General features: G+C 28.9%; 2 protein-coding genes across 3 annotated transcripts in view; both read right to left on the bottom strand.

The window, feature by feature from the left end:
• Positions 1–16,792, bottom strand: part of egr (TNF superfamily member 12 eiger) — a 30,782-nt gene extending 13,990 nt beyond the window's left edge. For both annotated transcript variants that reach the window (XM_088205467.1, XM_088205468.1), the window contains exon 1: positions 16,231–16,792. In XM_088205467.1, the coding sequence (XP_088061593.1) occupies positions 16,231–16,587 (357 nt within the window). In that variant the 5' untranslated portion in view covers positions 16,588–16,792. The remainder of the gene's footprint in view (positions 1–16,230) is intronic.
• Positions 16,793–17,540: 748 nt separating this feature from the next.
• LOC148237886 (TNF receptor-associated factor 6-like) lies at positions 17,541–19,239 on the bottom strand. Its single transcript, XM_088205469.1, has 4 exons — positions 19,089–19,239; positions 18,850–19,001; positions 18,458–18,773; positions 17,541–18,392 (listed from the first exon to the last, which is right to left on the bottom strand). Exons 1-4 carry the CDS (start codon positions 19,128–19,130, stop codon positions 17,631–17,633), a joined length of 1,272 nt encoding a protein of 423 aa, XP_088061595.1. The 5' UTR covers positions 19,131–19,239; the 3' UTR covers positions 17,541–17,630.
• Between the last annotated feature and the right edge of the window lie 340 nt (positions 19,240–19,579).

Here is a 19,579-nt window from a genome sequence, read left to right as displayed (position 1 = left end):
TACATTATATGTGACACCGCTTCCAATTTACTTTCGAATAAATAATAGAACGGTTTATGAATTTTTATTTTACATTTGACTCTGTTTTATAAAATACATACATATATAAAAAATACTTGACATACATATGTAAATAAATAAAAACAATTTTGTTTCCGAACATTTGTGACTACAACGATACAGAAATTTATAAACAATTCAAACACAAATTTATCATACAGTTTTATAATGAAACAACGTACTTTTGTTGGATATATATTAAAATTTATGAATAAAATGTATATTAATTTTATGTTATACCTCTGACCTATAAACGGTTAGCTTTTACCCCAGACACAGCTAAAATATAATTAATTTTCCTAGAAATTATTTATTAGGGTTAAAATCATAATGAATATTCATATTTAAGTAGGCATTTTTTTATTTATTTTAATTTTAATATATTTATATTAAATATATTTTTAAATATATCCAATAATAGTTATAAAAATATTTGTTCACATAAGCAAAGCTTGAATTAATTAGAGACATCTTCCGATCAGTTTTCTAATTTTTTAAACAAATTATTATCAATTCTATTTCGTTAGCTCATTATCATTAAAACAGGTTAGTTGTATTTTTGTATTTATATATAATATGTGTATAAACTTATTTATTAATAATTGTATGTAAATATATTTAACTACAGTATTTAAAAAAAATATTTGAGGTAAAGATTTCTAAAATTAAAATAGCATTGACAATGACATTCCTAATTTGCTGTCATCGAATACTGGACACTGTTCGCCGCAAATTTGACGGATATTAATAACGTTTCAACGATGCGATAATTGCGTCCTTGGTTGGTAAAAAATATTATGGCAAACACAGAGCTACTACTATAATATACTAGTACATCGGGGTGTTAATTAATCGTTCAAACGACACATGCTTTAATAATTATCGAATTAATTTTCCCATTCAAAGGTCACCGATTCAAAAAATGGCCGCTGGGTCAATGTTGCCATAGCTCGATATGGTTTTGTAGATATTATTATATTTTAAATTGGGGGAATTTCGGTCATATTTTATCTGAGACCTTGATCATCGAATGCACCTTTTAAGTCGTATAAACGCACCATCTGGATCGTGATTGTGGTAACCGTTGACAATTCAACCTTGTCCTATAATCAATTGTTGCAAGGCGTCAATCATGGAAATTGTACAACAGTGCTCCACGAGTGGTGCCAATTTGAAGCGCAAAAACATATCTGCGTTTATTGAAATCACAGCTTGCCATTGAATAATAATGATATAAATTTATATTACATATGTATTTTGTAATCGTTGAAAATATGTTGTAATTTTCAAAGAGCTTCTAAAAAATACAAACTGAAGAAACAAAATGAAGCAAAATATATTCATGATATTTGGATTTACTGCTTGTTAACGTGGAAAAATGATATTATGGCATTTTTACATAATATGGCATTTAAAAATATTAAACGTATTTGTGTTGGGATGCTTAATTTTGTTTCGTTAATTATATATATTATGTAATAAATAATTCAAAAAAATCATTATTAAAAAGTCACAACTGAAATAAATAAAAATCGTATATCTCAGATCGCTCTTGGCGCAGCATGCGATCCTAATATTTTTTGCGCTATCGCTCTTTACCGACAAACAAATGTATAGATTTTTTGGACATTTTCTATTAGAAGAGAGTTGGTTGTATTATTTTTTAGGGGGTGTAACCCTAGGGGTGGTTGACCTCGCGGCCAATGAGACTCCTGATCGAATCCTATTAGACTGTTTATTATTTTATATTTACAAGTTTGTTAATGGACGAATATGGCGTGACGTTTCTCGTGATGTCGGAGTTCGTGCAGTTGATGATGCTCAAGATGGCTCAAGCTGCATGCGACAGGTGTCAGGAGTGTCAGGTGGGGGCGCGTAGCTGGTTCCTCAGGAAGGCTGCTGGTCGTCGTTTGCCGCCGATTCCGTTCTCTGACAACTGGTCTCTGTCTCGTGCCTCAGCGTCTCGACTCTCTCTTGACTCTCGTGGATTGTCCTTGGGCTCTCTACCAAGGTCTTGAGTCCACTGCGGATCAACTCGGATCAACTCGGATCAACTGCCGTCTCCTCGTCGGAGTCCGGGCTTATATTCTTTTAGGGGATGCACCCTTGCTGGCCAATCACGCTTGTGCGTCGATCTCCTAGCCAATCTACGGAAAGGGTTTGCTGTTGTGATGATTAATTGCATCCGCACCGTTTAGTCACAAAAGGGATTCTCTTAACGACCCGTGTTGTGTGGTCAAAAGAAATCCCTCTTGTGCCATGATGTTTGTCTCATTGTTAATGGTGAACATTCTTGGTTACGGGCATTAACAATGAGACAATTGCCATTTTTTGTGCGTTACTATTCATGGTGGTCGACAGTCGCCACAATTTGGCAAACAAATTAAAGAAGCATGTGTAAGTGTACTGCGCACTATGTGATTATACAAAGTACACGGTAGCATTGAGCTCCTTAATTGAAGCGCTTTTTTATAACTCGGATTTATTAATATTTATTTTACATATTTTGCCGACATGAGGTGACGGGTGGTAATAAGACACAGATTGAGCCTCTGCAGTAGTATTTTTATTGAATATTATTATTAACATGTTTAAATGCTTACATATATAAATTGGCCCCCTATACTATCCCCGTTTTAGTAATTTACAATTGCGAAATTCAACTATGTTTATTATAGCCAAAACTTGGCGACACTCTGGTAACACTGGAGTGACGGACGCAACTTTGGCGGGCTCGCACGCCGACGCGGGCCCGCGCATCGATATACTATCAACATACAATCAAATTATTTTATTAGTTTTACCTACATACAGTAGCGTGTAAAAAAAGCATCACCTTCAAAATCATCATATTTCATATGAAACTAAAAACATATTATATATTCTATTTTTTTCTAACTATTGAAAGGATTTTTGAAGTATTACACATAAAAATGTGTATTTAAAAAAATAAAAATTAATGAAAAATATAAAAAAGTATATAACATTTTTAGACACATACATAAGTAAAAATACTTAGAAATTCATTAGTAGATTCAAAAACTATTTTTAAAGAAAGAAACTTTAGAAGACAACTTAAGGCATTATAACTAATATTTTTTTATTTATATTTTGCTGCCTTCAAACCAACAAACTGAAAAATTTGCCTTGTCGAAAACCCCTTTGCCGAATACACAATGATATCGGCTTTTTGATTTTCACTTAATTGTGAGCGATTCGGCATTATAACTTTTAAGATGTCAGTCAACTGAATAAGTAGCTGCTAGAAAACAATAGAGACTTACCCTTAAATGAATACAATAAAAATCCTAAAATTCCAGCAAGCGATGACGGAAATATCCTATTTTTCTTACGATTTTAAAAAGTAATGCGTTTTTTCGCACACTACTGTATGTGTAGAAATTTACTGAAAAAATAATTATTAATAAATTTAACTAAATTTATAACCAATGATGAAGTATTTATTAATTATTTTAAATCTGTATTAAATTAATACTTTAAAATTATGAACGATAGTCTTGCTATTTGCTCTTATTATACACAAAATTATATTTTCCTATAGGTATTTGTACGTGTATTATTTTTAACCCGCTCCTTATGAATCAAAACTGTATACATAATTTATCTTATTTATAATACTATTTAATTGTGTATATATTTGACAAATCCATACTTTGATAATCGCGTCAAATAATTTTATTGCTATAAGATGTCTGCCTCGTTTCCTATATGTGAAATGCGAAAATGGAAATATTTGCTAAATTATTAAGTCAACACAATTTTTATCATTTAAGATCAATTGTTAAGTATTTTTCTTTAAGTCAACCTTCCGTTGATTATTCAATAGGTGTTATAGACATTAAAAACAAAGAGTTTAGTCAAATTATTTATGTATTCTGGGACAACTAGATGCAGAATCTCGAATGCATCGATTCAAAAAAAGTATCTAGTATTTGGAGCATACCAAAAATATGTAAATATGTGGAGACTTTTACATATTGAAGAAAAAAGCAGATTCGTTCAAGGTGGATATAATGAACAACGAAAAACTACATTGTAGATGCATCACTGAAAACAATAGCATCCAACATAGGCGTGTAATCATCTTAATTTTTTAATTAACCGCAACGAATTAAATTCGGCAAACCGGCGATTACTTACGAAGGTCGACAATTTACGATGTGCCGTCGCATCAAATAATTGAACTTTGAGAGCAAATTGCTGTCCTCCGCTTTTCAAGATATTATAGATGCATTAATTAACCATCGATGTAGACCTTGACCAACGTCGCATCTCGATGTCGCTGGGATAAATTGATCCATATTTATTGCGATCCGATGCAACGGGGCTTAAGTTGGTTATCGAAGATTGCAGCATCACATTTGCGCACTCACAGATGTCTGTGATATTGCCAGCAATTGGTTCTCGATTATGTCAGAGTACAAAGTTTAAATTGACGATGATTAGTGTAGGATCTAATGAAGATTCAAAGATTATATATCATTTGTAGAATTTAAACTATTTTAATCGATTATAATCATACACATCTAAAAAAATCGGTCATAGATTTGATCACATTTTATTTATTGGAGTCAATTTATGATGTAAAATGACGTCACATCGCATTTTTTACGAAGCCACACATTTTTTTTCGGTACATATGAAAGCAGTACTCAAAGGATACAAAGCCACAAAGCGAAGATAACTCGATTTGTGTATATGTGAAATTACACTATAAAATTATCTGTGTCATCAGTTTTTCCTTATTAATATTTTTAATTACATTTCTATGATTAAATATAAATAATACACTTTGGACTCCTTTAGATCTAAGTTATAAAACCATTACAAATATAATTTTTAGCTATTGAAATCGTCACAATTTTTTTATGGTATCATAGTGATGGAGAGATTATATTGTTTCAGTTGATATTTTGATAGCAATAGCAATAAAGGTTCATATAATTTTTCTGATAATGGTTATCAATTTTAAGTGTGACACGTAGCTTTGTGGATTATATCACTGGAATTAGACTTGATTACAATTATTTTAACTTTTAACTAATTTAATTTTTACAAAAAATAGGTTCTAGAAAAAACATGTATAACTTTACACATAAACATATTATAGCTTCCTTGAGGCCTTTCAAATTTAATTCTGTAAATATTCTTCATATATATTATAGATATGTATCAGTAGAATTAAAACTAATTGTAAGAAATAAATCACCTATCAAAAGTAACTATTATATAATATACAAAAACATTTTTTGTATATATTTTCTATGACAAAAACTCGTAATTTTATCAAAAACCTAACATTTAACTTTAAATTACTAAAATAAGTACTGTCTATGTATTACAGTTTATCTTAAACAATTAAAAAATGTATTTTAGAGAGTTTTATAGCAAAAGTTTAAAAAAATATATTCGACTATTGACTGCTGACATTTTTATTGTAATTTTATTTTTGTGGTCAAAAAGTACAAAAATGTTTTCGTGTTATTTTGACAACGATGTTATATAATACATACAAATAATTTTAATGTATACTGACTAATTTTTGGTGGTCAAAAATTAGTCAGTCTACATAGGTTCAAAGTGTAATCACGTGAATAGTAGAAAAAACATATCATTTATACATGATTATATTTCCTATGAAACAATCTTAATAATATAATAAATTAAGTATGTAATAAACAAACAATAGTAAGTTTATTTTAGATACGATCGATAAGATATTTCCTAATAATAATAACCAATAGCAGTCATGATTTGTTAATAAGCTTTCTATATACATCTTATATTTAAACGAACGTTCAACCAAAACATATCTAAGAGATTAAAATCGTTTAATGTAAACAGAAGTATACTTCGCGTCTTGAGACTTGACGGGACAAAGTATTTAAAGTAATGGAATATATAAACGAAAGAGATGCGCTTTTCAATTATGTGTTAAGAAATTATTTCGGTCATGATATGTACACAAGGAAAATGAAGAGTCAAAAATATCTAAAGGATCAGTTTGCTTAAAATAATACAAAGGATCTTGCATTGCGAATCATCAAATTTATCGTTGTTTATGTCACTAATATTAGATTTGTTGGTAATATTTATTTGAAGAAAGTCCGAGTACATGGTATTGTTTTAAAAAGGAAGACGACTAAATAAGGAAGTGATAATGATGAGACAAATTACGCCAACGCTAGAACCGGCGCCTCAAATGTGATTATGAGACAATGTGATACAAGATGACCAAGAAATATTTTAAAATCTTAGAAATATTCTGACTTAAGTAAATAGTGAAATAAAAGTATCAGACATACAATTTATTTTAATCATTTAATCTTTTCTATGGAGAATTGTGTTTTTTTTATTTTTATTTATATGAATAAGCAGTCTTTAAATTTATTTTAAATGTATTATTATAGTTAAGGATTATGTTTTTCCATTATACACTTATGTAGCTGTATGAATAATCTTATATGAATGCGAATTATAATTTTCTGTTCATTCATAGTCATCTGATATATAATATGAGCCGTGTCAGATTGATGTAATTTTCATAATTTCCAACGAAAATATGCACGAAAACTGTATGAATAACCTTCACCTTATACCCACACGTTTTAAGACGGTCGGCAAAAAGTATCTTTTTAGAGCCAAGTTCTTTCAAGATGGACAGTAATACAAATATTATATTTGTGATAAACAACTTTTAGAAGCAATTAAATATAATTATAAATCAACTATTTCTTACATTACATATTACAAAATTAACCATTATAATAATAACCAGTCATAACAATGCAGCAAGTCCTAACAATTACTATAATATAACTACTGAAAACATCGTAAGTATTCTGTAATAAATGCAGATATTGCTCTATCCAATATTTATTCACATACAATTTGGAAATCATATTAATTTTTCGAGTAATAAGAATCCGACTGGCAACTCATTCGTTGGACTATATTGGTAAATTAATTCCTGATTTTGTTGACAGAATATTTATTTTTATAACTTTTAAAGATATACCTATTGTACTTATCTAGTTTAATATACAATTGTATTACTGAGGAATACCTAAAATATAAACATTTTATTTGACATGTGCATCATGTAAAGAAATAATTTTAAAAATATGAATCTATCGAATCGGTTATGGATATAGTATAGTAAGCCCCCCTATAACGTATGCGGCGGTCCCTCCTATAGCGTTCCCCATATAGGTTAGTTTTTGTTACTGTTTGTCCCTTGATTTCACTAGACGTATTCTGTGATAGGCGAAACGCCGCCGCGCTATAATATTCCAGGTAAATTCATCACAATACAGTAGGAAAATATTTATTTTTTAATAGCTATGGAAAAAATTATGATCAAGCAAAGCAATGTACATGTTTTTTAATACATTATGTATGCACTTTTCAGAGGGTTTCAACCATTCTAATTTTTTATAATAAAACTATTCAATTATGTAATACATATCTATTACAAATCTAAAGAAGTATTAATGAATCCAAAATATATTTTTATAAAATATATAAGACGCTTTATATCCAACATTAAAATTTTAGTGCATTTAAAATAATACCTAATCTTTCTAAACTTAGCTAGTTTTTTATTTTAAAATGACGATTTTTAAAAAAAAAAATTCATTTATCAATATTACTTGTTTTTAATATAATTTATAGGTTTCTATTAATATTCTAAAATAAAACATACTGCAGAAAAAGTATGATAATTTTTATTTACTTTTTATTATTTATTCATTGTAGGCTTACGCGTTTAAAAAAATAACTAAAAAAACTGCTGCGTTTGATTCCCTGACAGTCGCAAAATCAAAGACATTCTTCGCGCGCATGTCGCAATAAGAGCATGTGCTCTAGTTTACAAACTAAATACAAGGTCATTTAAAATATAAAAATGTCAAAAAAGATTTGATTTTCTGATTTCGTTAAATTCACAAAATACTGATGAATTTACATAACCTCAAATTTCGTATGGGTGCCTAGTCCCCTATAACGTAGTATTCTTATAACGAAGTCTCAATCTCTATGATATAAGGGGGTCAACTGTACTTGTACTAAAAGCTAAAACATCGACTGGTCGTGACTTTTAATTTTGAAAAATTGCAATATTGTAAGACAATGATTATAAATATATCTCGGATGCTATATTTTATAGATGCTTGGTTAAATTTTGTATAACCTTGCTTTTTTCATGGTCAACAATGACCACAATAGATAGATTTATTTTTTATACAAGATAAAAATTGTTGTTTAGATAAAGCATTACATTTATGGAATATACTGATATAGAATATTTTTTTAATTAAAATCATGTTGCCTTTTTCATCCCTGTTTTAAAATACAACATCGTTGCTAGTAATATTATACGATTTAATTATCTTTATAGATAATGTGTATTTGTTTATTGTATCGTTCGGAAATTCACAATAAGAAATAAAATTCTAAGCTTGATCTTCGATAAGAAAATAATAAATAAAATATTAACATATTATAATCAAATTAGAATATAATACGTCATGTTGTTTTTAATAAAAATAAATATTATTTTAGTAATCAATATATTTAATAACAAATATTATTATTATTCGTGCCAATATTATTCGTACTGCTAAAAACTTATGTAAATTAGAACTAGATTATAAATTAGAAATTAAACTAATATTTTTTTATTGGGTCTGCACATACATATATTATTTTGGAGTATTGTCATTCAATAATATTTAATTTGACAGTCACTAGCGAACATAATGGTCAATGATCTATTACGAATTCTACACTACATTCAATACGTGTACCAACAAGAAAAACGTAAAATGACTTATTTCCTATCTCAACAAATATTATCTGGTGGTTTCTATAGGATAGCAAAGTGAAAAGATAAGTCTAAATCTCATTTGATTATAATAAGTCTACTTTATTGATTGATTACATATTATTATCAATTTATATAGAATTTAAAGCATATTATTAAAATAATTGTAATCTATTGCAATTTGCTTCAGTAATAGTTTATTACTGAAAAGTCGATCGATTTGACGGTAGCACGAATAAAAAGCTCACAGTCAACGCAATGTGTTACATTTCTATATCCGAAGTGTAATTGCAAGTAAGTAATAGTTTTGTCATATCTAAATATAAACGTCTATGCGATGCTTAATACTGATTATGTGTTCGTTTATGATTCAGATTTTCTGTAAATATACGCTTTAGAACTATGTATCTATTCCTAGGTACTGCGTTTTACGTTTATTTAAAACAAGCAGTTCCAAGAATTAGCATAGAAAAATTAATAAAATTCGCTAAGCGGTTTTGGTGTTAAGAATCTATTGTAAAAAATATGCTTTTTGTTTATTTTACTTAGTGCCTTGATACAGTTTATAAATACTTTTAAAGAAAGGCGTAAAAAACATTTTTTTTGTATTATGATTGACATATGTACTATATAATACTATTAAATTATTTCATTGTTTTGGTGCTGATTCACAGTATGATACTGTAGTAAGAAAAATGATTGCGGCCTAGTAAATATTGAAAATAATACGTGTATGTATGTATTATCTATGTTTATGTAAATAATGCGAGTATAGTGTGTTCAAAAATTTATTGTCTTTTATTTCGTTGCTTGTCGTGAGTTCTATGACTGTTAGATATAGGTTTTGTCAATAGATTTGACGTGTTCACTTATTTCATTTGACATGACAGCTCAAAACCACTCGTTGTTTTTATTATTTATCATTGATACCAATATCATAAAAAATGGAACAATATATGTTTGTTTTTCATACTATTTTTATTTTTTTGACAATTTTTTTTTTTATATAAATTTAATAAAATAATTCATATTAATTTGTAATATGTATTTTAACAATATTATTACTTTAATGAACATTTATCATTATTGCATTCCTCTCTATTTATACATTAAACGTGAAAGTTTAAAAATAATATTAGCCTAAGATTTTCCCATTTAATTTCTTATTATGTATTTTTTTTTAAATTGATTCAATTTTTTATTTTTTATTTAAGTAAAATTTCAGTATGTTCAGGCCAAAACGAGAATTTTAAAAGATAATTTTGTATAATATTAACAATAAAGTATTGCGTTATTGTATTGGTCTAGTGCTAATACACATTATTATACTGCAGTAAAAATCTGTGTACCGATATCGATACTACCGGTATTACAAAATGAAATACCGGTAGTAATGATAATATTTTTTTTAATTCGTACATCTTATTTGTTAAAAACTATATCACCATAGCTTAAAATTACGAAAACGATGATACATATTTTGATTCAAAGCAAAAGCGTAGAATAAAATGAAGCTCATCTTAGGGGATTAACCTAGTAGTTTTATCGGTTTAGGGTATCAAAGTAAAATAATATTATTCCTTTTATATTTATAGTTCAGGAAGGCCGAAATATCGGCCCACACTACCTATGCAAAAGATTTAAAAAATATTATTTAACATGTATATGCGCGACGTGTCAACGTAAAATGAATATATTTTATTTATCTCAGGCAAAGCTAACGATACTTAGCAGTTCCCAGTAATTCTGTTATGTAATAGAGAAATGATCGCGCTCTTTTTATGATAGGGATGGCTGGCGAAGTGAAAACATAAGCAGGTATTGCATATTAGACTACACAAAAAAAGTTTCAAATTTTACACATATGTATAACATAATTTATTTAAAAAAGCAAATAAATGATATTTTTAATAAAAAAAAAATCAAGTTTATTTTTTATTCTATAATTTTTACATATACATTTATAACTGACATTTAATTAATGTTACTTTTGAGTGATAAATCTTTTGAAAAAAAATATTATTATGATATTCTAAAATCAATAATAAACGTGGAATAATTAAAATAAAATATGATAAATAAATTACATCACAATCATTAATCATGTAAATCTGTTTTTTTTTTTTAAAATATGTCGAATTTTAAACAAACAGATTTACAATTTTCTACGCACTCTTCTCATAAGATACTTTCGGATAACCATAACTGACAAAAAATAATCAGTAATATATTTAATTGAAATAAATTGGCGAGTGGTGCTCTGGCCCCTGGTATAAAAATTTAAGAGGCATCCAGAAGTGATCGATCAAAAACGATATTTTGTGAAAGACGACATTATCCTAGATTTATAATTCCAAAAGAAGAAAGATTTGCGCCTGAATTTCCATAAATATTGTGTGCTTTAAGTGTTTTAATAAAAATACTAAATATATCAAAACAATATGTGACGGAATATTCGAATGCTTTGGTTTTACTAATAAAAAAACATGGTAAATCATGCAAGCGGTACTTGGACTATTTTTTCGGTCACTTATTTAAAATAATAACAATAATGTCATTACCAGTAATAAAATACCGGTTTTTAGTGTTTTTCTCTCAGTAATGCCGGTATTATTGTAATCAAAACAATTTTGCTATATTGCTGACTTCATTGCTATGTGTTGAGCGCCACATACACTTCAGCTTGCGATACGTTATGCTATGTTTGTTTAAGATAATATTGAGTAGATTACTAAAAAATAGAAAAAACTATAAATCATTTTTAACACAGCGAGCAATAAAATAAATAATAATAATTAAATTCATATTATTTATTTTCGATCTCTGTATTTTTTTTACTATGTGCAGAATAATGAAAGGAAATTACTTCATTAATGAGAATTTGATATTAAAAACTTTTACTTTAAATAAAGAAAAGTATCGTGCAAGCTTTAAAATATCTTTATTTAACCAGCCTCAAGGGGTGTCGTCACTACTCGCCTGTAAGCTGTAACAGAGTGAGGCCGTCATGCAGCTCTCTCTCTCTCTCTCTCTCTCTTTCCTCATACTCAATTAAATCTGTCTTTATCGAGGTATTAACGAGAACGGCAGCCATCAGAAAAGATAATAGTGTTTTTCTTATGTACATTTTGTAATATTGTTTTTAATTTTTTCATGGAATTAAAATTTTAAAATAAAAATGATCATATGCTTCCTTGTATTTTTAGTGATAAAACCAGGAAAAAGGTTTAGTTTTGTGAATATTATTACTTAATGTATATAAATATTTTTTTAATTATCCCTAAAAAACTTTATATAAAAATGTGTTATTGTCCGCATAAGTAGTAAGCTATAATAATTTTGCTAAGCCACAACATTTTAATTTATTTTTTATTGAAAAATCTTATCATAAAATCATGCGCATTTGCCGAACTAAATGTTATAAAGCAACACTGTACCTACTATATAATAAATAGCCTATATAGCAAACCGCATTAGTGAGATTGATGGCGGTTTCCTGGCTTTCAGCGCAAATCCGACGCATTGTTCAATCAAATTTCCTGCTGACGCAAAAGTTGGACTACTTTCGTGCGCAAAAAACTATCGGGAATGGGTAACGATACTATTTCCGGCCACCGTTTAATACCCCTGACCGCTCGTGCCGATGACGAGCTGACGTCCATCTTCGAAGAATGTACGTGGGACGTTAGATGCATCAAACAATTCGTTTACTGATCTCGGTATTTCGCTCGTAAATTATTCATTTTAGACGTTGTTAAAAATAATTTTGTATACTCAGGTTGAAATTAGACGAATACGATGAAAATCAGATTTTATATGATTTGATGTGATTTAAGGATAAAAGAGTTGATATGTATTTTTTATTTATAAAAATGTGTAATTGTTTATTTCAACACTGTAGAAATTTAAAATGTTCTAGCTTAAGGTCTCTAATATTTAATCAACTTAATACTGTATTGAACAAAAATAGCATCACATATCTCCGTGTGAAATCTATGTGCCACGCAACCCATAGCTGTAAAGTAAGCAATGAGTGTAGCCTTACCTACCATATAAGTAGCATTATTTCAGATTGAAGATGAATATGAAATGTTGTCACTTCGACAACATTTTTTATCAAATTAGCTCCATTGTGATATTTTTGAAGACTTGACAATAATAATCGGATTCCAGCTGTCCGATGATTGTCACTCACAGGAAGCAAAAGGATGTATGAAAATATTATTATACAACAAAGCCTCAATATTCATAGTATGACTATCTCACTAAAAAAATACAGTTTTTCTATGAGAACACACATTGTTTTATTGTTTGTTAAAGCTACATATTTCATGTTGTTAATATAATATATGACGGCGAGTAAAATTCAAAGGTCGATACAAATTCTATAAATTAAAGGTATATAATTTATTATTATAATATTTATATAATTTTAGTGTCACATATAATTTGTATTACGAAAGCCCTTGCGAAATGTTTTTAGAATAGTTAAAAGCTGTAATCTGATTAAATTAATCAATTAATGAAACTTAAGTAAGGTGATGCATGTCTGCTATACAGCCAGTGTACGAGTGGACTAGAAAATTCCATAGCAGGTTCTCATCAACCAGGTCAGGCCCACCGAGTTTAAATTAACATCACTTATGGATATGTCCCTTTATCATATATGATATTATACTTTTATTCTAGAAGTACTATACACTTTCTAAGCGCTGGCTGTCCGAGATGGATGTCCGGCGGACAAATCCGATCGTGTGTGATGTTAAAAACCACGGATTTATCTGTCTGCCATCTGTCCGTTGTGCATGCTCGAAATCATATTTAAAGTTTTTATTTGCTTCACCCTTGTATATAAATATTATAGGCCATAACAACGCATTAATAATACATGCTAATTCATGATATTCATAGAAAACAAACATATAGTATATTTTCAGATAAAAGAATTTTAAAAAAAATATTTTTTACAAATAAATATTACTTCTTATCCTATTAATACTTTATCAAGTATGCTTTTATATTGTAAGGTATTTATATATTGTCAATCTTTCGTTGAAATTAAAATGGCGTTAGCCCGATTCGTTATAGCGGCGTATACACAATCAATAACTAGTGAAACACCATGAAATTAAAGTCAATCAATTAAAGACGTCTATTTTTTTAAATTTTTAACTATTATTACAGCTTACAATCAATATAATATATTATGCAAGATCAAGTTTGATTTTATTTGAATTAATATACATCCGTGAGATTAGGAAAATCTAAGTAAACCTAATCTAGGATGATCGATCGTCATTGCAATTATATAATAATCAGTAATTCAGATTTTACAGACACGTTGAAAATTAATAAACTAGAGCTCATATGAGATTCGAACTACTGTCTTTCAGGTTTTAGTCACCGACTTATACCACAGTATATCGTGCTGGTAATATACATTAGTTAAATTAGTGCAGAACGAAAATTATAGTGTACGTAACGAAACAGATTGATAAAATATTTTTTTAATCATATCTAAAGCAAAGGAATTCTAGATAAATAAATCTTAAATACAATTTCAGCTTTATCACTATTCATATGGCTATATAATATGATACACATGTGAAGTTATTTTAGATATATATAATCAAACTCTTTTGATACAGATATGTTTTTATACTTGGCTTTGTTTATATTTTATGTTTATACGTTCAGAAGAATGCCTCGCGTTTTGATGGAAACCATAAACGACGCTGTTAAATTTTACACTTTCGATCTCATCAAAGTGATACGATCAGGTTCAGTTTATTCTAAATAGTTATTTTTACAGACAAGTTATTATCAGTAGATCGCTTATTTTGAATCATTGTTATACATATTTAAGACATTGTATTAATCCTATTTATTAATAATATAGAAAATTACTTGGACCAAACAGTGATAATAGAGTCCTGCAAAAAATGTTCTAATATCATAAAATTTGTAAAAGAATCGGTCACTTTTAAGCTGCACATTGTGGATTTAAGCTTTATTTTCATTAATAATAATATAAAAATATTATATAGTATTTTATATCAATTGAGACGCATGTATTATTTTTTTGCAATATTTTATTTTTCCGAAACGATGTGTTAGAGGAGCTTTAATGATTGGCATAGGCACTTCTTAAACATCGTTCCAACAATGAAGCATGCATTGAATTTATAAACAAAGTAGACCTTTTGGGTGTTAAGAGCTGCGAAGGCAGTGACAAAAAAGTTTTCGCAACAACTTATAGTGTCTAATATTTTATTTCCCAGTTCCTTGGCATAAAACCATTTACCTGGTTATCGATATCCTTCCCCTTTATTTTATTAGGGAAAGAAAAAGAAAAAAAACATTCTTTTCGCAACAACTTATTGAAACGATTGAACTCCGAAAATAGTATTATAATCGTTTTGACATATTAAAAATGAAATACATAATATCATTTCTCAGCTTGAAGAGAAAAAGTTTAGTAAAACTTAATCGACTATTTTGATTGTTTATATTTTATTTTTTACTCGAGGGGGTAATATAGGTCTAAGGAAATATATCTTTGTGTCATAACTGACAATTAAAAGTGTTATCAGATAGATAATGCTATATAGAAAATGTTTAATATTTTGAAGGAAAATCATTCGTCATAAAAAAATGAATATACACCATTTTTATTTATATAGATTACGACGAGTAACAGAAAGATATTTTTAATAAGAGATCCGAAGTATAATTTTAGTTACATTTAAAAATTATTTTAATGCAAATGTGATTAAAATAATTCATGCGAAAAGAGGTAAAATATATGGAATTAAGAATTAAACCTCAAGTATTTTGTAACATAATATTATATCGTTACCCGACTTAAATTATTATATATAATGTAAATAGAAAAAGGCATTAAAAAAATATATGTACGTAGCAGATCCGCACGAATACTTTCCGCGTTACGAAAATATCACATGCTAGCTATTTTTAATTCTAATAAATATTTACGCACAGGTGAAAAAACTGCATATTTACCCAAGTGATAGTATGCATGGAATGCAAGCATTGTTAGTAGAAAAACAATATTTGTTTTTAGAGATTTGATACGCCGGCGGTGTTTGTTTGTATAATGTCTTATCTCATAATGATAATAAACATACTTCATTTTAATAAGAAATTTTAATCAATACAGAACATGTATGTAAGTCTAAGATAATCTCAATAAATTTTCTATAATACATAGGTGGTCTCTATCTAAAAATACTTCGCCTCATATTCTCATCATAAAATGCACTACAAAGTTTTATCTCTGGAATGTATAAAATAAAAACACTCACCTTGTGCTCGAAGTTGGATAGCTCTCTAATCTCCTTAATTAGATTGCTCTCTTTGAGCTCGTCCAAGAACTCGAGCTTCTCCATCACCCTACTCCTGATGTTATTCGAATCTGCTTTCAGAGACTCGACTTCCCTGCTGAGCTCTCTGATCTGGTGTTCTCTGATTATGGTCAAACCCAAGAGCCATATCGTCAAAACAGCTGATACAAGCAGTGCTAAATGGGCCAAATAACTCCTGTTCTTCATGATCTTCTTGGTTATCACGAAAGCTTTGCCTGACTCCAGTGAACTAGGAGATTGAGTTTTTTCGTTTAAGGTGTTTTCTAAAAACACGCGAGACTCTTCTTTGGTCAACATTTTAAGGATATATTACATCACCAGTGAATGCACTTGTTATTAATGAGAGTTGATTGAATCAGTTTATATGTGGGCTATGTGTGAATCAATAAATTCAAATTATTATAGAGTAAAAGAGTTTGTTTTAGATGTAGTGTCTGACGAACGAACAGTTTAACAACCACTGCCCGATGAGACCTTTCGCTTCAAAATACTGGACACAACTGACTCGAAGAGCACAATGCTAATTTATATATATACATCACACTATCAGTGTTTTTACAAGTTCGCTAGTTTCATTTTACTATAATTACTTATAGATATAATTATGTACATGTATGTTAATGTTTGTGTTAATTAAAATAATAAAAGCAAGTCGATCTATAAATTTATGTATTATTACAAAACAAATAGTGTAAACAATAGATAATAAATATTTTTTTGTAATATATTACAATATTCATATATTATAAACAAATGATAAAAAACTTAACTTAAATTGTATTTAAGTACAAATTATGGAGGTTGATAACAAAAAGCTTAGCTTACAAATCAACAGTTAATATAATATAAAAAGTGCGTTTTTTAAGTAAAATGATTACATATAATTTATTTAAATCTAACAACTATTTTTGATGTTTGTAATATATAGCACAACTTGTGAATCACATTTTTTTTCAGAAAAGTAAAACTTGTGAAGACACATTTATTGCCAAATTAGTAATGTATTTTGTAAAAAAGTGTATTAAATTTTTTTTATTGTAAACATACTGGGCTACTTTTAAATGAGCAAATATATAAATACATACATTTCATATCATAAAAATATAAAAAAAATGAATATATACATATATATTTATGTTTCTTGATATAATTTACAAAATATGTTTAATATCGTAAAATTGTAAATAACATATTTTAAATATTTATAATTAAAAAAGACTTGTGGAATGACTAAAATATTATATAAAATATTTTTATTATATTACACAAAAAATTATATTAAATTTAGAATCTCATATGGACGGATTCGTATATGTTATTTAAAAATATAATAACTATCACTATTCAATTTTAATAAGGATATTTAAAATATCCGCCGATATATAGCCTTTTAGTTTTAAATCATCGATGGAAATGTACGTAGTGAATCCAAAGCCTCTTGTGGACATATCGGAAGTCGGCTTTTGAAAAGCAGCTAATTCGGGACGTGTCATCATTGAATCCTTCTGTGACAGCTGCGGAAAAGTCGGATTGACGAGAGTAAACAAAATTTTTCCAGTAAACGGCCATTCGAGGCAATCGTCATTTGCCGACTTCATCATATGTATATGGAGAGACAAAAAATTTAACTGCACAGGAGACGAATTTAACCTAGCGCAAAACCTATAACCGGTCGGAGAAGTATAAAAACCGTGACTATACAACATCTTTTTCTGATCGTTCATCAACATGTCTAATTTGCTTGTAAAATTCTCAATTTTCCACACAAACGTTCCGAAACAGTATTTTAAACTGATATCGTCGACTATTTGCCGTTGAGAGTTGGAGACGGTGGTTATTAAGCGCGATAAGTTTCCAATCGCGATATCCTGTTCGTGATTTCTTTGTTCTAAAACGACTATTCTTTCATAAAGAGCTTTAATCAAGCCTCGCATTGACATGTTCGGCTGTAAATCGACATCGTTCGACGAATGAGGGACGACTGAATTGTTAGTTTTTTCAGGTGGATCCCAAAGATTGACTGCTTCTTCTTCCGTGACATTTTCACAGGCACTGTTTACTTCTTTTTCAATAGTTATCTTAGAATAAGCTGCCATTAGAAACTAAAATAAAATGATCGAATTAAACGAGTGATATAAATATATATTTATATAAATCCTCAACTTACATTCAAATGAGTCTGTATATTGCTCTCCAAATGAATAGTCAATTGCTCTTCGTTCTTAAATTGAACATTACATCCTAAAGATTTGAACGAGCATGGTATTTTTGATATTTTTGGACTCGGAGTGGACAGCACCCTTTTATATTTGCAAATTTTGGAGTGATTTTCAATTTCTAATGGAGTTATTTTCATAGTACAACCGTTGCTCGCATATGGACATACTACAGTTTGTTGTAAAATTTCCCTCTGCGTGTAATTATCAGGGAATATATCGACGTTTCTCAAACTCACATTGTCTACCGGACAATGACCGCCTTGTCTGCAATATATACATTATTTACGTCATAAATTTGGATTAAATAATTAAAGAATTTTGTGGTTTCGTCGACACTCACTGTAACCAAGCTGTGATGCAATCTTTACAAAATTTGTGACCACAAGTGGTGAGTACTGGTTTGGTCAACCAATTCAGACAAATTGGACACTCAAATTGCGGAGGCGGTTGATCGGTGAGTCCATCGATCGAACAGAATCTATTGAAAGGAGGCTGAAAGTTGAAAGTTAACATAATTAGATGCATGGACATATTTTCTCTTTTTTAACCTAAAATATGCACTGTAACAAAAGTTCTTACCGCTAAATTTTCTTCAGCTGAAATGCTCCTCGTATTTTCCATTTGATATATAAATTAGACAACATTAATAAATAATTAAAATGTTTTCAACACAACTTATGTCGGATGACACATCATAGGGATGTGACATGATAACGGTTGTTACTATTGTAATTATTTTCCATAACTGTAACAATTTAGCAATGTATGTAGTAAAAACGGTGAACGGATTATTACTTACAAGTTAACTGTTCACACGAACATTGGTTGCAAAGCAACTACTCACACGAATAATTTTCACTAGTAGATTGCTAATATGAACATTGCTTACACGGAATATTCTTCACTTTTTTTTTGTGCTGCTCGTTTGAATGACCGCTATCGCAAAAAATTGAATATATTATGGGGGCCGATTTACATTTAGATTTGTTATGGCCAAAACTTGGTGGCCCTTAAGTAGCACTGGCGTTACGGTTATTCTCTCGACTGGCAATCTTCCGGCCATTGCGTCC

This window comes from Plectrocnemia conspersa, unplaced genomic scaffold, assembly GCF_051122295.1.
Source record: "Plectrocnemia conspersa isolate PC_06_02 unplaced genomic scaffold, ASM5112229v1 ptg000002l, whole genome shotgun sequence".
Classification (NCBI taxonomy): domain Eukaryota; kingdom Metazoa; phylum Arthropoda; class Insecta; order Trichoptera; family Polycentropodidae; genus Plectrocnemia; species Plectrocnemia conspersa.
Note: the sequence above shows the minus strand (reverse complement) of the source record. Positions and strands in the feature narration are given on the sequence as shown.